Source organism: Oncorhynchus mykiss, chromosome 3 (assembly GCF_057628025.1).
Source record: "Oncorhynchus mykiss isolate SJ-2025 chromosome 3, ASM5762802v1, whole genome shotgun sequence".
NCBI lineage: Eukaryota > Metazoa > Chordata > Actinopteri > Salmoniformes > Salmonidae > Oncorhynchus > Oncorhynchus mykiss.
This window is the reverse complement of record NC_143024.1, coordinates 90,000,769-90,023,464: the sequence shown is the minus strand read 5'-3', so window position 1 is coordinate 90,023,464 and position 22,696 is coordinate 90,000,769. Positions and strand designations below refer to the sequence as shown.

General features: G+C 41.9%; 2 protein-coding genes and 1 long non-coding RNA gene across 11 annotated transcripts; all 3 read left to right on the top strand.

Moving 5' to 3' along the window:
* Window positions 1–113: 113 nt before the first annotated feature.
* On the top strand, window positions 114–8,706 carry LOC110520637 (uncharacterized). Of its 6 annotated transcripts, XM_021598053.3 has the most exons (8): window positions 122–291; window positions 695–808; window positions 1,599–1,719; window positions 3,719–3,879; window positions 4,105–4,253; window positions 4,938–5,097; window positions 5,300–5,427; window positions 5,805–8,706. In XM_021598053.3, the coding sequence occupies exons 2-8, from the start codon at window positions 760–762 to the stop codon at window positions 6,699–6,701; spliced, it is 1,665 nt and encodes a 554-aa protein (XP_021453728.3). In that variant the 5' UTR covers window positions 122–291; window positions 695–759; the 3' UTR covers window positions 6,702–8,706. The 6 variants fall into 6 exon arrangements, with proteins under 6 accessions (XP_090086583.1, XP_021453728.3, XP_090086584.1 ...); XM_090230458.1 differs by lacking the exon at window positions 1,599–1,719 and having other exon boundaries at window positions 130–291; XM_090230456.1 differs by lacking the exon at window positions 122–291 and having other exon boundaries at window positions 661–808.
* Window positions 8,035–19,649, top strand: LOC110520638 (uncharacterized). Of its 4 annotated transcripts, none has more exons than XM_021598057.3 (9): window positions 8,035–8,168; window positions 9,213–9,366; window positions 10,039–10,168; window positions 11,653–11,831; window positions 12,102–12,247; window positions 12,478–12,643; window positions 12,717–12,829; window positions 17,601–18,391; window positions 19,131–19,649. In XM_021598057.3, exons 2-8 carry the CDS (start codon window positions 9,318–9,320, stop codon window positions 18,384–18,386), a joined length of 1,569 nt encoding a protein of 522 aa, XP_021453732.3. In that variant the 5' UTR covers window positions 8,035–8,168; window positions 9,213–9,317; the 3' UTR covers window positions 18,387–18,391; window positions 19,131–19,649. The 4 variants fall into 4 exon arrangements, with proteins under 4 accessions (XP_021453732.3, XP_021453730.3, XP_090086585.1 ...); XM_090230460.1 differs by having other exon boundaries at window positions 8,058–8,168; window positions 9,089–9,366; XM_021598055.3 differs by having other exon boundaries at window positions 17,601–19,649.
* Window positions 19,650–20,924: 1,275 nt separating this feature from the next.
* Window positions 20,925–22,696, top strand: LOC149984720 (uncharacterized). Its single transcript, XR_016494881.1, has 2 exons — window positions 20,925–21,663; window positions 21,735–22,696. It is a non-coding gene; the product is annotated as an uncharacterized LOC149984720 (long non-coding RNA).

Sequence of the window (22,696 nt, the reverse complement as noted above, 5' to 3'; positions counted from 1 at the left end):
TCTCAATATGACTCATTTGTTCCCATTGCAAATGGCAGGCCCTGGTCTATCTTGGTTTAGTTAAAGAAATATTTGCCCCATTGCCTTTTGGGGGCGTTCGACCTGGTTATCATGTGATTTCACAAAAACGAGTGACGTTTGGAAAACACAAGTGACCGGAAGAATTACTAGTATTCACAGCACGGTCAGACTGTTTATGTGTTTACATGTCTATTTTCTCTTCTGCTTTTACCCACGGCGGGAAATATCACGTTCTTTGAAAGGGATTCATCAAGGAAGGCATATCTTCAGGTACAATTATTTATTAATGCCAGCATTTAGTTCGGATCAAGAAACGTGTAGGACAAGCGTAACTTTACCCCTTTACACGCAAAATCATTATTAGAAACACTGTAGACTTGGAAGACGACACAAATCTCTATTTTATTTTCTTCATGAAAATTGTTTGTTGTGTTTTATCATTTCAAGAGTTGCATACTGGTTGTAGACAACATATTTATATAAACACATAACAGTAACCTAAAGTAAGCATAGATTGAGTCAAGTGTTGTTCACCTGTCCCAACGTTAGATCATACAACCTGATCGCTATAGCAATAGACGCCACACAAACCTCACAGTACTGCTGTACCTTTCCTTTTGTGTGAGTGAGAATTTCATTTTCACTTCTGTATTCAATATCTTTTGTTTTTCAGAACATTGACCAACAATGGACCAGTCCTCTCGATAATTTTTTTAAAGGTTTTAGGAATAACAAGATATGAAATATTTCCTTCTAACTATTTACTTGATGTTGCAGTGTTTTTATGGTAAGTTGTCCACTGCTATTATGGGTTTCTGAACAGGTTCAACGTAGCAGTGTTTACCGCTGAGCATGTTTACCGCTGTGCATGTTTACTGCTAAACAGTGCGGAGTTTCCCAAACTAGGGGTCAAGTTGAAAATGCGGTCGCAAGACAAAATTTGGGGCAGATTCTAGATGCGGTTGTAATTAACAGACCGGTTTCTGTTTTCTTCCTATAAATGTGGCTCTCTTTTTAACGTTTTAAGCGTAACAATATTATGATGCCTTCACTGAAAGACACGACTCAGGAACACTTGTTTCCAGCTACTATGCCCACAAGTCATTAGAATGGCGCGGACAAGACCAGGCTCTAAATCAGACTGCGGGGGAAAGAACATTGTCAATGATGGTGTTATTTTCAACACAGAAGATCACACAACGTTATTGCCTGATGGTCTCCTGAACTTCTCAGTACCTTTCTGATGCATTTCAGTCACTTCAAACCATACTGTCTTTCAGACTGAAATACTGTCAGACTGATTTGTAATAAACTGTCATAGTCAAATTAAGAAAGGAACCATTGGCAGTTGATTACATAACATGGTGGGGTTACTGGCGGCTAGGTAGCAAGTCATTGATTTACTGTACCTTGGCTGGGATAAGATACTGAAGTCTCTAGTTGCTCTCAGTTGCTCTCAGACATACACCCACAAACAGTCTGTGTCTGTGGGCAGTATAGTGTCTTGTACTGTATGTTATCTTCATTTACGAGTTTAACGATACAGTCCCTCTCTGTATCCCCTTTTGCCATCCTAGCCCTGTGTACCCTCCCTGCTCCGGTCAATGTTACCATCGATTCTCTCAACTTCCACCATGTTCTCCGCTGGATCCCTGGGCCAGGCACACCACCCGGGACCATGTACAAGATCTTACACAGGTTGTCACCTACACCCCCCCCCCCCTTCCCCCATATTAAATTCTAGATAGTAGTATCACCCATCATCATGATTGTGTTTGTGTTTATCATATTGGATAATTCTACTACTGCATTGTGGTTAAGGTTTATGGACTTTAGACGAATGATGGTGATCTGATTCCCATGACACTTGATATGACTGGGTTGTAACGTGTGTCAGACGTTTGGTGTAGTAATAATAAGGATAATGTCTCCCTGTCATGGCTTTTGCTCCATCAGTACAGATCCCATCACATCTTGACCACCAAAGTCCATTTGATGTCACAAATCTGTCCAGTACTTTAAAAATATCCTCTCCTGTTGTCCTGGTTTCCAGTGGTTTGCAGAAGAGGATGTCTTCCTTAATTGACCCCCCCCCCCCCCATAAGCGTAACGGACACTCACCAGGAGCTGTGCCAGGCCCGCCACGTCTGTTGACTCATCCAGCTGTAACGCATAGAATTCACTGGCTTGTGTGTGAAGCAGTATTTGTTTCAAAACATCTCCTGCCATGTCACTGATGCGTCGTGAAACAGTGTTCGTTTGATGAAGGCATTGTCTGTATAGTTTTTTGGGTCTTTTCCCCCCAGCATTGTCCCAGCCCATATCCGCGGCAGCAGGAAGAATGAAGTCCTCCACAATAGTATGGGGCTTGCCTGTCCTAGCCACTCGGTAGCTCACCATATAAGACACTTCTAGCCCCTTCTTATTAATGGTGTCTGTTGCTTTTATACATGTCTTACTACTCGAGTCATCTTAATTCTCGCTCAAAAAACTCCTGTGGCTTATTTTTCACATTGTCATGTTTCGTTTCTAAATGTCTGCGTAAGAGTGAAGGTTTCGATCGAGAGAGTAACGGTTAATGTGATTGGATGAGTAACGGTTAATGTGATTGGATGAGTAACGGTTAATGTGATTGGATGTTAATAATTTGACATGGCTACCTGTATTTGACATTGTGTTGTTATTTCGCCAGATGGTTTATCTTATTTTTGGCAGTGAAACAAGGCTACTCAGGTGAGGGGGAAAAAAAACTCACACAAATGTATAGCTCCGTTGGAAAAATATAAAATGTGCTGTTTGATTATAATATTTTTGGTCTGTGAACCACATTTTCATTTGGCGTGCCCCCGACGGCATTGCGTGTTCCCCAGTTTGGGAAAAACTGATATAGAGGATATCGCCGTAGTCTAAAATCGGAATGAATGTAGACTGAATGATTTGTTTTCTGCTATTTAACGAAAGACATTCCCTATTCCTAAAGACCTCTTAACTAACTCAGCAATTTGCTTTTTTAGAAAGATAGCTTTTTCGTCAATCCAGATACCCAGATATGTATTAACCCTGGACATGATCAATGTGGGCATCATCTAATGTACATATGGATAAATCATCAGATACATTTCCAATATGGATAAATCATCAAGATACATTTCCAATGTGGATAAATCATCAAGATACATTTCCAATGTGGATAAATCATCAAGATACATTTCCAATGTGGACAAATCATCAAGATACATTTCCAATGTGGATAAATCATCAAGATACATTTCCAATGTGGATAAATCATCAAGATACATTTCCAATGTGGATAAATCATCAAGATACATTTCCAATGTGGATAAATCATCAAGATACATTTCCAATGTGGATAAATCATCAAGATACATTTCCAATGTGGATAAATCATCAAGATACATTTCCAATGTGGATAAATCATCAAGATACATGGATAAATACTCGTAAGCCATTATGGAACAGGAAATACTACTTTCTGTTTGGAAATGTGGTTACACAACACCACTCTGAGATAGAATATATCTTGTTGAGGTCTGAAGGCCACATTGATTCAAAATCATAATGATTTGGAATCCAAAATGAACTCACTGTATTTTGTCAATGAAGTAATTTAACTGGGTCTACTTTGTAATTTTATTCGCTACATTAAAAATGTACCTCCTCGTTTCTATCCTAACAGAGAAAACAACATGACCCTACAGCTACAGCATCAAACCAACATGACAAATCAGAAGCTGGATCTGAAGTACCCCAAAGAAGAATACAGATTGTGTGTTCAGGCTTCCCACGAGCTCTTAGAGTCGCCCCTGACCGTGATCACCTTCACCCCCTACACACAGAGTACGTCTGCTGGTCATTCTGTCTTGCTAATAGGTGGATGACTATACTTCTGCTAGGGATTTTAACCAGGTGTTTGTGTGAGGGCCATTCTTTGACATCACATAACACAATCTAGGCATGTATTTGTGTGTCAATGTGTCTGTTATAGTATGTAATATAATATGTTGTTGTAAAAAATTACATATTTAATTGTGAAATGATGCTACAGTATCATATCTTCCACAGCTGTTATTGGTCCTCCGACATTGTCTTTGGATGGATGTGGCAATTGTCTGGTAATCAACATCACACTGCCTGAGATGGAAACCATTCAAAATGTCTATGGGAGCACCGTATCCTTTCAGATCGACTGGAAGAGAGCAGGAGAGACTCGGGTAAAAACAACCATGCCTATCCTTTCCTGCCTCTCTTTTCCCTGTGTTTCCTGCCTCTCCTTTCCCTGTGTTTCCTGCCTCTCCTTTCCTGCCTCTCATTTCCCTGTGTTTCCTGCCTCTCCTTTCCCTGTGTTTCCTGCCTCTCCTTTCCCTGTGTTTCCTGCCTCTCTTTTCCCTGTGTTTCCTGCCTCTCTTTTCCCTGTGTTTCCTGCCTCTCATTTCCCTGTGTTTCCTGCCTCTCCTTTCCCTGTGTTTCCTGCCTCTCCTTTCCCTGTGTTTCCTGCCTCTCCTTTCCCTGTGTTTCCTGCCTCTCATTTCCCTGTGTTTCCTGCCTCTCCTTTCCCTGTGTTTCCTGCCTCTCCTTTCCCTGTGTTTCCTGCCTCTCCTTTCCCTGTGTTTCCTGCCTCTCCTTTCCCTGTGTTTCCTGCCTCTCCTTTCCCTGTGTTTCCTGCCTCTCCTTTCCCTGTGTTTCCTGCCTCTCCTTTCCCTGTGTTTCCTGCCTCTCCTTTCCCTGTGTTTCCTGCCTCTCCTTTCCCTGTCTTCATTGTAGTGTCAAATTCTATACATATTATTATTTTTTTTTTAAATGTATTATTTATTTATTTTTACAAATGATGTCCATTTAATGAGAATGAGGACCATTTAATCAAATAATGAATACTCTTCGATCATATTCATTTTCAGATCAAAGAGACCCGTACAACTCATTTAAGTTATATGCTGGAGAACTTGAAGGTGGGCGCAGAGTACTGTGTGAGGGTGCATACGATGATCACCACCAACCAAAAAACACAGCTTTCTGAGTGGAAGTGTGCACACACCAGTATTGTGGAGGCTAACAGAGGTGAATATTGTCTATAGTTATGTTAGTCAATGCTTCATCCTCACTTTTTACCATGCCAGATATTAGGTCATGTGTTGGCATTGTGTTACTATTTTAAATATTGCATGGAACTCTTTATGTTATCAGGATTATTCTGTTCATTCAGTGCACCTTGGATTGGGGTATAACCATGACTTGTCTCCCCCCCCCCCCCCCCCCCCAGTCCCTGCTGTTGTAGCTGGGGTGTCGGTTCTCCTCATTGTGAGTGGGGCAGGCCTGATGGTTCTCATGTTTGTCTTGTTCTACACGGGGTTCTTGTGCAAGTTGAAGACCCACCTGCCTAGATCACTGGTGAGAAATGGCTCTATCTTGTAGCTAACCACACCCTACACTCTCACTCCTTTGTTTCAATTCAATTTAAAAGGGCTTTAGTGGCATGGGAAACATATGTTTGCATTGTCAAACCCATTTCTCACAACTCTCTCACTGTTTGTCTATGATATTATTTGTTTGGCTTTGCCATTGTTGATTTGTTGGTCCTGGATGTGAGTTTGAAGAGCTTAAGAAATGCAAAGCCAAAGTAAATTCCTGCAAAAGGCAAATAACATTAACTTTAACTCTTTCATGCCCTGTTGTCCACATAAAGTTAAATCAGCTTCAGGCAGTGACATCACTGTGCTTTTCTCTGTGTCTAACACAGCCTCTCTCTTCTCCCTCTCCCCTTGCAGACTGACCTGGTTGAGGGCTACCTAGTCACCCCAGAGAGAACAGTTCCTGACCTGGTCTCCATATTCTCTGAGCCAGAGCAACAAGGGAAGGCCCTCACAACAAAAGCACACCACAACAGAGAGAACTCGAACCGAGCAGGGGAGGAAGAGGAGGAGGAGGAGGAGGATGAAGAGAAGGAGGGGGGAAATGGCACGGTCTACATGGACCGCGATGCGTGGCTCTCCTTTGATAGCAGCTCCAGCACCATACAGTCCCAGGAAGCATCAGGGGCTAATGTTGCTCTTCTTAACGTAGCAGGGCATTCTGGGGGGTTGAGTTTTGAGACAGCAGCTGAGGAGGAAGAGGAAGTTCCTGTGGGTGTGGTGGTGCTTGGAGGTCAGGGTCAGAGCGAGGTCAAAGGTGAACTAACGAAGGTCATTTCCAGCCTAGACGGAGATCAACCCAGACCTCTGGGACTTGTAGGGTTGGGTGGAGAGGAGGAGAAAGAGATGAGGGAGGTGGAGAAAGAGATGAGGGAGGAGACCTCTGGTAACGTCAATCTGTTCTCTGTGACTCTGGGGGCTTTAAAGAGGGAGGAGGAGGAGCATGAGACAGATGTTTTTTTAGGCTGTTCCAAACAGGAGCAGAAGCCTCTACTTCCCATAGACTCCTTACAGAGGACATTAGGACTGGACAGCATGGGATCACAGGGTGAGATACAGGAAGATACAGGCCTAGTACTGACACCGTCACGGGCAGACTGCACACAAAAATACTTTGAATATTCAGATAGACATGCTGTCAGCTGTACAAAGACATACCCTGACTGCCTGGTAACGCACACTGGCACTGTGCAGTCTCACAATGAGACAGAGGAGGAGGAAGAAGAAGACTTCTCAGGCTATATGGGACATTGATGCGTGCGTGCGTGCGTAGCGTGGTTCATTCTGCGTTGTGTACTTTTAATTAGGACGCTGCCACAACTGAAGGTCTGCTAGTTGAATTATTTTGATTTGCCCTGCACATGAAGAGACAACACACATTATGTTAACCCTTGGCGCAGTCATAGCTCTCAGGCACCTTGTTAGCCGAAGGTCAGGCAAGAGAGAACAATAAGGGGGTATGGAAATACAGATAACCCGCGACGGGCCAAACCAAAATATACGAAACTTTTACAATCACATGTACAATATTGATATGAAAAAGGGTTTGTACACCAAAGAAAAACATTAGCTATGCAGCTGTAATTAAATTTTAAAAAATACACTGAATTATTATTATCAAATTATTAACATCCCCTCTAGACCTGGCCTATTTGAATTGGTCCTTGTGTGCAACTTGGTGCATAATCTAGGGGAACAACATCGCACTGCTACACATGCGTGACGTGTAGGCCTACAGTGTAAGTGTTTTAGCCGATAATTGCACAGCTATTCCACTTGGTTGGATATGCCTTCTATCACGTCCATTCCTTCCCAAATATTGTCTTCTGTTGAGAATGTGTGTAAAACAAAGGTATTCACACTTTCCCGATCCTCACCCCAAAACGGATGACAGCCTTAAAATGTCTCTACGTGTTATCAGGATTCTGTTCATTCAGATACACTTGATTTTTGAAATGATCTTTCTCAAAAACGTTTGTATATTGTCAAATACTATAGCATGTACTATTTATTTGTATTTTTTTTGTTATTTGGTGACATTAATGCAGTTCCTCCAGCCCGACTTTGAATACCACTGATGTGTCCGTTTCATTCATTGTAATGTACGTGCAATTTTATGAAAGAAGAATTAGAGCTCAATGATCAAATCGTGACCCGGTTTTTGTGTAGAATGTGTGTTTTTTAGGCTATTGTTTCTAAAAGTTATTATGTGGGAAATTCCTTGATACGTCGAGACTTGAATGTCATGTTAAAGTACACTGCTCTCTAAAAAAAAGAAATGCTTAGTGTGAAACAATGTCCCCCAGGAAAAGCCAATCCGTTCTTATAAAGATCTGTGGATGGTTGCTCAACATTGTCGTCATTTCCAGCAGCAGCAGCGTTGTTATGCCGCGTTCAAAACAACTGGGAACTCGGAAAAATACGAGGTCGATGATCTTCATGTGAGAAAATCTGATCTCTAGAAAGAGGCCCGAGTTCCCGATTTGGAATTCCGAGTTGGATGACGGTTCGAAATGATTTTCCCAACCGTAACTCGTTTTTTAACGCCTGTAAATCGGAGATTTCCGAGTTCCCAGTTGATTTGAACGCGGCAAAAACCTTTTTGTATTTCTACAAGCTGGCAAGGCAGCAGTTACGGAAAGCACCCCAATTGTGGCAGAGGACTGGCTCTTCTTGTTCGACTTTCTGTTGCCAACCAGGCAGAAATGTCATCTCATAACGGTAGCTATGTTTTATTGTAATTGCATTATGCTTGGCGTTATCAAAGGATATCCACTGTTTGGCCTAGGCTTTGTTAGCGAGAAGCTAACGGACTCGTGGTATTAGTGGAACCGACAGCTAACTGTTGTTTTACTAGCGGTTATCGTGTTTTGTTCTTACTATCTCTCTGCACGTTTAGTTTGGGTAATGTTGATGTAGCTAGTTGGCAGGGGTGTAAAAAAGACTTTAAGTACCACTTAACGTTACCCCCATAAAACTACTTATCTGCTTTACTATTTTTTATTTTTTGACAACTTTTACTTCACCACATTCCTAAAGAAAATGATGTACTTTTTTTACTCCGTACATTTTAACCCCGACAACCCAAAAGTACATGTTACATTTTGAATGCTTAGCCAGGACAGCCAATGAAGAGAACATCCCTGGTCCTCCCGCCTCTGATCTGCGGACTCACTAAACACAAATGATTCAGTTTGTAAATTATGTCTGGGTGTCGGCGTGTTCCCCTGACGATCCGTAAATAAAAACTATACATGTATGCGGTCTGGTTTGCTTAATATATGCAATTTTAAAATATTTCTACTTCGGATACTGAAGTATATTTAAAGTCAAATACATTTAGACTTTTACTCAAGTAGTATTTTACTGGGTGAATTTTACTCGAGTCATTTTCTATTGAGGTACTCTACTTTTACTCAAGTATCCACCTCTGCTAGTTGGCCACCTGAAACGAGAATTTGTGATATCAACTAGTTATGCTACAAAAGTTCCCAGTTTCATTATCACAAAGCAGCAGATTTCTGTAAAAAAAAAAAAAGAGTTAAGGAAAAGAAACGCATTCTGACACCACCCCGGTTGCAATAGCCTAATGTAGCTTACCAAATTAGTCTGTTTTTCCTTTTATCTTTCCAAAATTCCAGCACAATGTTGGTTTGAGTTGTGAATTATGAACCCCAGACGCAACTCGATCGCCCGATCCCTTTGAAACCAAGTGCACAAACACCACACCCAAAGAGACAATGAAAGCCCGCCTGTCCTTTTCAGCTAGAAGAGGATGGACATGAGAGCTGCTGCACAGTGGAGTCCAGGTGGAGGATGTACGAGTCAGCTTGATTGACATGACACACCGAGTGTTGTGGCAGTGGTGTCATGTCTCCAGTGATATGGATGGTTACCTGGTTACTACAGGCACATTCAGGTGAGACATTTTTGAATAGCTTGTCGTCCCTCTGCATCTTGTACAATATATATATTTTCCTCAGTAACGTTACGGCTTCATAATTGTAGTCATCATTACTGTATTTCCGAGGGGTAATACCTAAAGTGACTGTCCAGTGTGATTTCTTTGAAATAATGACCTATAATTAATTACATTATGAGTGAAATAGCATTTTTTGGGGGATGAAAAACTAAATAATCTTTCCTGTGTTTGAATGGTGTGGCCGTACCCCAACAACAAAATGGTGTGGGTGTAGGCCTGTACTTTAAGTTGCTTTTATCAATAAGGCCTGAGTGGGTGTGGTATATTTAAGCAATATGGCCCGAAGGGGTGCGGTATTTGGCCAATATAACACGGCTAAGGACTGTTCTTACACACGACACGAAGTGGAGTGCCTGGATAAAACTCTTAGCTGTGGTATATTGGCCATATATCACAACCCCCCCCCCCCCCCCCCCCCCCCTCGAGATGCATTACTGCTATTATTAAAGACTGGTTACCAATGTAATTAGAGCAGTAAAACAAGTGATTTTTGTGTCATAGTATGTTGTGGTATACGGTCTGATATACCACAGGTTTTCAGCCAATCAGCATCCAGGACCCAAACGACACACTAAATAAAATGCATCTTCCTCTTCTTCTCTTTCTCAGCTATGTGTGATTTGCCTGCTCCAGTCAATGTGACTCTCTCCTCCAGACATTTTGTCCACCAGCTGAGGTGGGACCCAGGCTCGGGGTCCCCCAGGAACGTGTCCTACCGCGTGATGATTTTCTCTAGCAGGTATGATGTAGGTGTGTCATTCAGTATGAGTATCTCTCTCGCTCTTTGATCCTCTCAGTTAAATAGGCCAAACTGCTTTTCCTAGATGCGTTTGCTCTTTGAATGATTCAGTACTGTAATCACAACATATTGTTTGATTCTGGGTTAAACTTGGAACATTGTTAAACTCAGTATCTTATTTAAGGAGTGATAGCGACTGGTTTTTGTTTTACATCAGAAGTTAATGGTTATCTGTAGGAGCCAGATGGCTTCGGAATGTGTTGCGTGGACGGGAGGAAGTCACAGGATTGCTATAGGGGATACGGGTGGTGATCTGTGGGTTAGGAAAATGGGGGGGTTGAGGTCAGGTCAGGTCCCCTTAAAGGGAGAAATGATGCTTTATTGCCCTATTACTTCGTCTTCCCGTCAAACCATAATAGATGTAAGGATTAGAGAGAAGGAGTTGTGCCTAAATTTGAGTATATATACTAGTGGTGTTGGTGGAAACATGTTTTGTCTGAATGCAGTTGTATTGACCCTCTGGGAAGAATAAACTTGGTTCAAGCTTTCATAATGAGAATTAGAACCGAACTATATCATATACCTAGGTGAAGATAGACTTGTCAGAACATGACTTGGGAGTGTCTTCTTGTATTTTAGCTCAATGATACACACACCATACTAACTACCGTAATTGCTGGACTATCAAGCGCATCTGAATATAAGCCGCACCCACTGAATTTAAAAAATATATGTATTTTGTACATAAATAAGCCGCACATGTCTATAAGCCGCTGGTGCCTACCGGTACATTGAAACAAATGAACTTGACACAGCTTTTAAACGAAACACGGCTTGTAACAATTTTTTTTTTTAAATAGCAGTAAACCGTAGCCTAACAAGAAAGTCATTGGTCACTATCTTCCTCCTCCTGTGCACTGAAACCACTGAAGTCATCTCCTTCGGTGTCGGAGTTGAATAGCCTCAGAATTGCTTCATCCGATGTTGGATCGCTGCCCTCTTCAACACGCAGCAGTCCATCCTTTCGAAACCCGTTGATGATAGTGGATTTTGTTGACAATGCTCCACGCTGTCAGCAGCTCCATTTCCTTTTCCAACAGCCAGATCGATCGCCTTCAACTTGAAAGATGCATCATATGCATTTCTCCGTGTCTTTGCCATGATGAGGGTGACAAAATGACTACCGTAATCAGAATGATGGGAAGTTTGAGCGCGCTCGATTTACGTCACATTATGTGACGGTGCTCAGTTTTTTGGGCGGCATGAATCTTGTGAAAGCGGGGGAAAAATCCATAAATTAGCCGCGTCATTGTATAAAACGCGAGGTTCAAAGTGTGGGAATAAAGTAGTGGCTTATAGTCTGGAAATTACGGTACAGTGTAATGTTAGGCCAACTAGCAAACAAATAAGCTAGACTTGAACTTCTCGGTCTGTCTGTCTGTCTATCATTACCTCTCTCTTTTTTTCCCCCTCATTTAAATTAGGGGTGGCCAGTCTTGGGAGGTGGTGGCTGGCTGTGAGCACGTGGAGTCCCCTCTGGTGTGTAACCTGACTAAAGCATTCTCAAGCCGCAGTCAAACCTACTACAACCGGGTGTTCGCTGTGTCTGGGAACGAAGTCTCACCCCCGGGCAACCAAATCGGCTTTAAACCCATCGATGGCAGTGAGTGTCAGCGTTTCCTCAGTCACGCCGAAAAGGAGAGCAGGCCGGTGCTTATCAGGGTTGTGGGGGAAGGAGGGGCCGGGAATGGAGTTTGTAGGGTTAATGTTATAATACTTTGGAGTTGTGTTCAGGAGCGCTAGCAGAACAACTAGTAGGCTGACACGTTCTTCATTTAACAAAAACATGTTCTCCCCTTTCTGGAGAGACTTTAAAACTGCTTGGTTGAACAGCAGCCACTAAGTGCTGTTTGTCCCTCTGTGTGTCCTGTAGCCCTCCTGGACCCGCCCGTGGTGAGTGTTAAGGCCTGCGGCAGCACTCTGTGTGTGAACCTGAGGCCTCCTGTGGACGGCTTGTGGGATGTCTACGACAGTTTCCGCTACAGTTTAAGCATCAGAAGCAGCAGGCATGGAGCTAAGGTGAGGACAGGAAGAGTCAAACCTCTTGGAAAATCTAAAACATGCCTAAGGGTTGGAGCTACATGGGTCATTTTGATATTGAGTGACCGATTCACACACAGTATAACATCATCACTGCATCGTCAGAGATGCTTTACTTAATGCATGCCATGTTCTAATTTCAGTGCTGATTAACTCAGTGTATTCAAGCATGACGCATTGGTTTGATTGGTTTCTGTTGTGTGTCCCAGTACTCTGAGGAGATGACGTCTCTGAAAGAAAAGATTCTAAATAACCTGGCTCCAGGCAGAGAGTACTGTGTCTCCGTCAGAATAAGGGACAGCGAGGAGAGAAGCAACAAGAACTCTTCCTACAGCCAACCACACTGTGCCTTCACAGCTGCCAAGTACAACGCAGGTACACTGTGTGTGTGCAAGCACATAAGCACATATGTGGTCTTTGTGTTCTGACTGTCGATCTCTCTCCACAGACGCAGAGATCTCAGTGGTTTTGTGTTTGCTTGTGTTGTTTGGCCTGTTTACTACTACCCTACTGTTCCACACTGGATTCATCTGTCTGAGACGACACCTTCCAGAAGTACTGGTAAGCTATAGACTGATACAGATAGATCTATTCTAGCCCTGGTTTCAATCAATCAATAAAATCTATTTTATAAATATCTTTTAACAACAGCAGTTGTCACAAAGTGCTTCACAGATACCAGCCTAAAACCCCAGAGAGAGAGAAAGCAATGCAGAAGCACAGAAACTAGGAAAAACACCCTAGAAGGCAGGACATGGTTGGAATACTCGATCAGAAGGGGTCTGGGACTGGCCTCCCGAGTGGCGTAGCGGTCTAAGGCACTGCATCACAGTGCTAGAGGCGTCACTACAGACCCGGGTTTGATCCCAGGCTGTGACGCATCTGGCCGAGACCCGGATGACCCATGACTTTGGTCGCCAGCTGTACGGCGTTTCCTCCGACACACTGGTGCAGCTGGCTTCCGGGTTAACCACGCAGTGTGTCAAGAAGCAGTGCGGCTTGGCTGGGTTGTGTTTCGGAGGACGCACGGCTCTCGACCTTCGCCTCTCTTGAGGAGTTGCAGCGATGAGACAAGACTGTAACTACCAATTGGATACCATGAAATCGGGGAGAAAAAGGGGTCTGGAACAAGGTAGAACTGACTGAAGAGTGTTGGGTCACATTCACAAATCTTAACATTAGCTCATGCTAAAATGTCAACAGGAGGCTCAGACAGTGGAGATAGAAAATTCCTTTTTGTAATCTTCAACATAGAAAATGCTACTAAAAATAACCCATGATTCACCAAACTATATTTTGAAAGGGGAAGCAGAGTACTTTAAGCACGTGTTTTTGTTTTAGTCCACTAGCCGAAGATAATTGTATGGATTTTTTTTCTACTATTAATGTGAAATTAACAACTGTACAGAAAGACTCGTGTGAAGGATGAATTTCTTGACGCAATTAAAGGCTTTATGTCTGAGAGAACTCCAGGGTTGGATGGCATACCAGTGGAAGTATACCACACTTTTTAATATAGTCAGAAGACCACTATTAGCACGAAACTATTAGTTTTAATAGAAATGGTAGATTACCAGATACTCAACAAGGTCTGATTTAATTATTACTGAAACAGGACCCAGGTGGTAAATATAAAGATCCAGTCCATTTAAACAAAATTGGAGGCCCCTTACATGTCAGTGTTCTAGTCAAATGCATAGTGCATAGAATTAAAACAGTATTGTTTGATATTATTCAACCTAATCAGACAGATTTTTTTTTTACATCGATGATACAATAGAGATAATATAAGATAAATACTGGAAACAATAGAACACTATAAAAAATAATCTGGGAAACCAGGTCTGGTATTCATAGCTGACTTTAAAAAGGATTTTGTATGCCTGGAATTTATAAGCGATGAGACAAGATAGTAGCTACTAAACAATTGAATACCACAAAATTGGGGAGAAAAAGGGGTAAAATAAAAGGAATCTCAGACGACACAAAATAGAGGTTGAACAGGCTAGTAATAGGGGTTGCAACAATTTCGGCAGATCATTTTAGAAAGAAAGCGTCTAGATTGTCTAGCCCGGCTGATTTGTATGGGTCCAGATTTTGCCGCTCTTTCAGAACATCAGCTGACTGGATTGGACCCTGCCTATTCCTAACAACCTGTTTTTTTTTTTTAAATGATATCATCAAAAAATATTCAAGTTTATCTGAAATGGCAAATCAGACAAAATTAAACAGGATTATTTATATAATGAAGATGAATTCGGAGGGCAGAAATGATTAAATATTGAAGGATTAGACCTCTTACTAAAAGCTTCAGTCATACAAACGTTATTTTAAATCTAGACTGGTTCTCTAGCAAATTAGTAAGAATGTCTCACCCCATGTTCAAGAACGGCCTTTTTCCCTTTATTCAGATTACGAACTATTACTTTCGGATATTTTAAAATTAAATAATCTCCAAAATATTGCTATATTTAAAACAAGCCTTAGAAAGTTGGTTTCAATTTCAGTTTAATCCACCAGAAAAGACAGAACAAATAATAAAACAGATATTGTGGTTAAACTCAAATATACTAATAGATAAAAAAAATAAAAAAAACATTACAAAAAAAAGTATAATCTTTATAAATTATATCATAAATATGACTGGTGGAGTTAAGTCACACATGCAGTTTACAGAAATACATGGAAATGTCTACTCTAACCAAAATTACAATCAACTAATTGCAGCAAAATAATGGCGGATTCAAAACTTAGAATTTGTCTATTTAAATTAGTATAAAAATTTGAATAAATAATTTTGTACATGTGTAAATTGTTTTTGGTCGCAGGTCCAGGATGGTTGGAGAAGTGCAACATTGACTTGGAACTAACTCAGCAGTTAGCACTACTGGGTGATTTGATAGATAATATAGTAATACTTTTAGCAATTTAAAAACAAATCTTTAATATACAATCAGTAGAAACTATGAGAATAAGAAAGATTCAAAACTTTTGTGAACATCATAGCACTGTTGAAAAATATATGGCAAGTAGAAATACAAAAGTGATGGTGTGAAGAGATTTTCTGAGAGGGGTTGTGTGGGGCTGAAGGATGGGATTAGACACTACAGCTGAAGGATGGGATTAGAAACTACAGCTGAAGGATGGGATTAGACACTACAGCTGAAGGATGGGATTAGACACTACAGCTGAAGGATGGGATTAGACACTACAGCTGAAGGATGGGATTAGACACTACAGCTGAAGGATGGGATTAGACACTACAGCTGAAGGATGGGATTAGACACTACAGCTGAAGGATGGGATTAGACACTACAGCTGAAGGATGGGATTAGACACTACAGCTGAAGGATGGGATTAGACACTACAGCTGAAGGATGGGATTAGACACTACAGCTGAAGGATGGGATTAGACACTACAGCTGAAGGATGGGATTAGACACTACAGCTGAAGGATGGGATTAGACACTACAGCTGAAGGATGGGATTAGACACTACAGCTGAAGGATGGGATTAGACACTACAGCTGAAGGATGGGATTAGACACTACAGCTGAAGGATGGGATTAGACACTACAGCTGAAGGATGGGATTAGACACTACAGCTGAAGGATGGGATTAGACACTACAGCTGAAGGATGGGATTAGACACTACAGCTGAAGGATGGGATTAGACACTACAGTTGAAGGATGGGATTAGACACTACAGCTGAAGGATGGGATTAGACACTACAGCTGAAGGATGGGATTAGACATTACAGCTGAAGGATGGGATTAGACACTACAGCTGAAGGATGGGATTAGACACTACAGCTGAAGGATGGGATTAGACACTACAGCTGAAGGATGGGATTAGACACTACAGCTGAAGGATGGGATTAGACACTACAAGATCTAACTAATGTACTACTAATGTAAAGTATACTTTGTCCGTGTGTATATAAATTCAGAACTTTTGTGAAACATAACAGCACAGTTGGAAAAATAGAAATAAAACTGGATGGACTTCAGAGATCAATGGGAGGGGTTCGTGGTAGCTGAAGGATGGGATTTAAAAAAAAAAAAAAACACACATGATAACTATTGTAAAATACGTTTTGTCAAGTAAAATGTATAAACTGGAAGTAGAAGCCTAAGTGTTGTTTTCCATTAGTTTACACCAATTAGAGGAGGAGTGGTAAAGTTAGGGGGAAATAATAAAGGTACCAATATATACAGTAGTATGTATAAACTGGAAGTAGAAGCCTAAGTGTTGAGGAGGAGTGGTAAAGTTGGGGGGAAATAATAAAGGAAAATATAAATATATTTTAATATATACAGTACCAGTCAATGTCTTCATTATTATTCTACAATGTAGAAAATAGTAAAAAATAAAAACCCTTGAATGAGTAGGTGTGTCCAAACTTTTGACTGGTACTGTATATGCTTACAACAACAAAAATATACAGGGGGATTGGAAGTGATGCAGACGATTACGTTGATAGAAGCTACAATCTGTCTGCTCTGTTAAAGCGGATCTACACCCTAACAAAAAGAAAGACAGCCCTGCACAATGCCGGAAAGAGCTGCAAGTCACACACACACACACACACCCAACAAACGGCATCGTGTTTACCAGACAGCTGAAGCCCCAGGCTGCTGCAACCAACTTGGTTCAAACAAAAGCCCTCTTGTTTCTCTCCTAGTCTCTTTATCGGATTATGGGGTATTGTGATGTCATTATGGGGTATTGTGATGTCATTATGGGGTATTGTGTGTAGATTGATGAGGGGGAAAAAAAACTAATGTGATACATTTTAGAATAAGGCTGTAACGCTACTAAATGTGGAAAAACAGTAATCCAACTCAGGAACTCAGGCCTCTTTCTACACCTCTGTCTCTGAAGATCACTGACGTCATTATTTGACCTTGTATTTTTCAAAGTTCCCAGTTGTTTTGAACACAGCATTAAACCACTGCGGAATTTACATTAATGTGTCGTACAGGGGAATGGGGGGGTCTGATTTAAACCACACAGCTGAATTAACATATCACACAGTGGAGGGGGGAGTCCAGGCTAACAATGTGCTAATGAAAGCTAGGTTGTTTCCCATCTGCTGTTTCTATCATGAAGTGTTGACCACAGCGGTGCTTTTAGTATTCATGAGGTGACCTTAGTCACAGGCTCACACATGGTGTCAAAAGAGGCGCAACGCTCTGTTGATTTAAGACTTGTTTTGTTTTTTAATCTACGTAATCTACATATTTAAAAACATTTTCGGTAGCCATGGTCTTATTCTGTGGTACGTGTCTGACTACTCACCTCACAGACGAACTCTATCTCTCCTCTGCAGAGCTCAATACAACACCACGAGGAGAGCCTATACCTAGTGCCCTGTGATGAGAAACCATGTCCCTCGGTGCTTCCAGTGCCACCATCGCCCCCTTCAGGAAGCACTGGGAAGGACACAGAGAGTGAGGAAGAAAGCGAGGCAGAGACAGAGCGAAGCATTGGGATAGGACAAGGATACAAGACACGAGGGATCACTGCTGGTCTGACCTCTCATAACCCCCTCTCTTCCTCCTCTTCCTCTAGAGCAGAGGTGTTCCTACACCCCTATCTAAGCACACGCTCTCTGGCATATCCCACTGCCACAGACACTCAGACCACCGCTGAGACGCAGTCCAACCGCCCTCACGTTCCTCTCTTCATAACCAGCGACCAGCAGCCTGAATCTCTGGTCAGACCTGACGGCCTCTCAATGTCTCTATCAAACAACCATCCACCGTCTGGACCGTCACAAACCAGTCAGCTTACAGAGCCAGCTCAATGTGCCTCACGGGGACAAGACTTGAGCTTCAGTCTTTCCTCAGAGAGGGACACAGGGAATGCAGGGGGATTACATCCGGAGGAGGAGGAGAGCTGCCTGGATGTCAACCTGCTTTCTGTAACCCTAGGTAGACATGAGGAGAGGAAGGATCCAGAACACCGCTCTCTGGGGGAGCCCCCTGAGCCCACCACTCCCTTCCTGCCCTCTGACACCAAGTTTTGGGCCACAGAGCCTGCCATAACACAGACGCACACTGCTACCTCTGAGGAGGAGGAAGATGAGGAGTATTTTGGTTACATGAGGCGATGAGAGAAGTAATTTGTTGCACAATTAACCATTCCATTTATTTTTTTTTGCCAGGAGTTTTTTTTTATTTGTTAATGAAAGCCATATGGTGCCTGTGGACATTGTGTACTCTTCTGGCATAAATATCAAGGTCCCAAGGTAGCCTGAAGTGGCTTCCTGTGGACATTCAGTGTACTCTTCTGGCATAAAAATCAAGGTCCCAAGGTAGCCTGAAGTGGCTTCCTGTGGACATTCAGTGTACTCTTCTGGCATAAATATCAAGGTCTCAAGGTAGCCTGAAGTGGCTTCCTTGTCCTTCCTTTATTTTTGTTATAACATTTAACTAGGCAAGTCAGTTAAGAACAAATTCTAATTTACAATGACCGTCTACCGGGGAACAGTGGGTTAACTGCCTTGTTCAGGGGAACAGTGGGTTAACTGCCTTGTTCAGGGGAACAGTGGGTTAACTGCCTTGTTCAGGGGAACAGTGGGTTAACTGCCTTGTTCAGGGGAACAGTGGGTTAACTGCCTTGTTCAGGGGAACAGTGGGTTAACTGCCTTGTTCAGGGGAACAGTGGGTTAACTGCCTTGTTCAGGGACAGAATGACAGAATGTTACCTTGTCAGCTCGGGGATTCGATCCAGCAACCTTTCGGTTACTAGTCCAACGCTCTAACCACTGGGCTACCGACTGCTCCTTTATCTGCATTAGGTGAAAATAAGTGTTTATCTCTCCACCATATTGCTTAGACTTTTCTTGTATTTTCAGACCAGTTCAAATTTAAAAGAGAAGAGCCAATGTATTTGCCTGACTACCCAGACTCCTTGCTCCGGCCATATGCTACGCCACGCCCACGGACGTTAGTTTCTCCTCCGCAATGAGTCTGGATCCGAGTACCTCCCCGACGATTTCTAGAATGCAAACACTTTCTAACCATTCTGATTGGTCCCAGAAACTGATGGATTGGACCAGAGCCAGAACGAACACGTGGATAAAGCGCCGTTTTAAAAAATGTGTCATTGGGTTTTTGATACTCTGATTGGTCAGAAATGATCCAATCGCTGATGACTTTGTTTTGTACAACACCCCCTCCTTTTGATGTCAGTTTGACTGAAGTATGTAGCGAACGACAGAACAGCAGAAGTATTTAGTTTGAGTCGTCGGCCAACCAATAGTATTGATATGGACTGTACTATATTATTGCAGTTTTTTAAAAGTATTTAGACATATAGAATTGTTTTTTTTACATCATTAAATTGTTCGTTTTTCCCAATTGCTAAAATACAATTTTGCAAACTAGGCTGGTTTTATCCAAATACTAAACACAATTCACAAAACCACACAGCCAAACTGCAAAATGAAGCACTGCAACCAACTACATATATCAAAATCAAACAGTAGCACCAAATGGCCCACACTTCATTCATATTACCAGATTTATGTCTAACCAACTACACACACTTCATTCATATTACCAGATTTGTGTCTAACCAACTGCACACTGTTGGGCATAATGAAAAGCATTCTCATCTTTAGGATGCTTTGCCATAATACTAAAATAGTTCAAATTCTAGAAAATTGTTCAGATGCACAGAAATATTTGCAGATACACACACATGCTGTTGAAACATTTAATTTTTCACCAAAACAAGTCAGTGCAACATATGCACAGCAGATATATTTACATTGGACCGCACAAAAATATGCTCACAAAAAAAACTGTAAACTGAAAAATAAAAATATATAGAGAAAAAAAAGGGATGAAAAATAATTAGGCAGCATCTTGCCGAACAGCTGGGTCTGGCCACAACGCCTCGTCCACATCACAGGCAATATCTTCCCTTGCCAGACATCGAGGGAAGAAGCGCCTTGAGTGCCTTATCCATCCCTGAATCACGCCCACATCAATCTCATCACATGCCTCTTCCATAGCCTGTACAAGAGGCATGCTCACAAAGGGCTGCCGGTCATATACCTTCCACCGCCATGCCGAAAACAACTCTTCTATGGGGTTCAGAAATGGTGAGTATGGTGGGAGGTATTGCACGAGAAATGGTGGGTGGTCAGCAAACCAGTTTTGGACTGAGGCTGCACGATGAGAGCTCACGTTGTCCCATACTACAACGTACCGGTTTCTTTGATGGTCTGCATCATTCATACGCTCTGGTGGTATGAGAACGTTGTGGAGTCTGTCCAGAAATGTGAGAATATGGGCTGTGTTGTATGGTCCAAGGTTGGCATGACGGTGGAGGACACCATGCGCATTGGAGATGGCAGCGCACATTGTGATGTTCTCACCACGTTGGCCAGGAACATCTATAATGGCTCTGTGGCCAATGACGTTTCTCCCACTTCTGGTCTCTGCTAGGTTGAACCAAAACTCATCTATAAAGATGAACTTGTGGGATTGCATGAGCATCCATTTCCAGTACTCCCTGAAAACATAGAACAAAAGCAGTCTATATGGTGTTATCCAGTACACTGGGAAACAATGTTGTAGTGTACTGCAGTCTATATGGTGTTATCCAGTACACTGGGAAACAATGTTGTAGTGTACTGCAGTCAATATGGTGTTATCCAGTACACTGGGAAACAATGTTGTAGTGTACTGCAGTCAATATGGTGTTATCCAGTACACTGGGAAACAATGTTGCGTGTAGTGTACTGCAGTCAATATTGTACTTACATCCACATATGCTCGTCTGACCTCTTTTGTTTCTTTGAGAGTTTCTCTCAAACGGCACCTTTTTATAAAGTTGTTTCATTCTGATTTGGTTTCGCTTGAGAATGCGAGCCAATGTGGACAGACTGACTCGTTGAATATGGTGTTGTCTTGGATGATGTGGCTTTGAATTTCTCGTAATCTGATTTCATTATTTTCCAAAACCAAGTTTACAATGGCAGCTTCCTGTACCCCGGTGAACATTTGGCCCCTTCCTCCACCATGGTTGGCCTCTTCCTCCACCATGGTTGTGTCTCTCAGTCCTTTAGAAAAACAATAAAAATAGGGCTTGGACAATGCAGCCTAAAGATATTTCCCCCACAGTAGAGTAAATTCTACAGGAAATTTGTGCAGTTAGTGTATGACATCAGCCGTTCATGAAGTAAACAGGTGTCACCCAACTGATACACTATGACATGGGGTGTACTACATAGTGTGAAAGAAATGTTGGTTACATACCTGTACTCCAGTCTAAATGTCCGGAGGACACAGGCGACAGTAAAACGGCTCAAGTTGGGCTGCGCTCTCTGTCCAGCCTCTCGCATTGTCAGCCCATGGCTGATGACATGATCAACTAAGGTTGCTCTGATTTCACTCTCTGTCCAGCCTCTCGCATTGTCAGCCCATGGTTGATGACATGATCAACTAAGGTTGCTCTGATTTCATTTGAAAGTTGTCTTTGGCCATGAATTCCTCTACCCCTACCTCTCACTCTTCCTCCCCCTCTCATTCTCACCCTTCCTCTTCCTCTCTCTACAACGGCTTCCATTGTTGTTGTAAAACAGAAGGTGCTCACCTGTGGTCTTTTCATGGTGCTTACTTCCTGATTGAAGTGGTAACAATTAACCATTGAGGTGTTTGGCCAGGTGGCACATGTATTGGCCAATTAGCTCATGTAGTGTCATTTTGAATGGCAGTGTTTTGAAATGGCAAACATGTGACTTTATGTCAGATTGTTGTGTCTTATGCAGAGAACTGTGTGCAGTGCATTTAAAAAGTGCCATATTGAATTGCAAAAATGTGTGTAATGCAGAAAATATGTTCAGACTTTTGGAGACTTGAGAAGAGGTTTTGCTCTCTGTGTGTCAGTTTAAATAATTGTGCCGTGCATGTCGTTTTAGTGTGTTAGCAATGTAAAGTACATATTACCTCAGCGGAGTTCTCAAGTTGCTAACTTGAATGTGAGAGCCATTATCAAAAGTTTAAATTAGGTTTCCAAGTACTTTGGGGGTTATATTATCGATGTTCACAGACAGCATTAGTACTACTGGCTAATGCTAACGGGCAAACGTCAAGGGCATCACTGGTCAAGCTATACGATACAGTATTCTGTACTTATTCAGAAGGTCAACATGCTTTTTAGTGTTTATGCGATTATCGTAGTAGTACTTCTTTACTTGCTTTTTGCTATACTGTAAGAAACATTACATTTTTTACATATTCAGGAAAAAGTAGTCCTTTTGAAGTGTGTATTATACAATTTTGCAATCAACGTTTATCGGTAAAATAAATGTAATATTTGTTAACGCCAATTCATTTTTTATAAATCTTATACATTAATTTTTTTAATCCTTAATGTTGTATGTAATAAAATATTTTTCTACCATCTTAA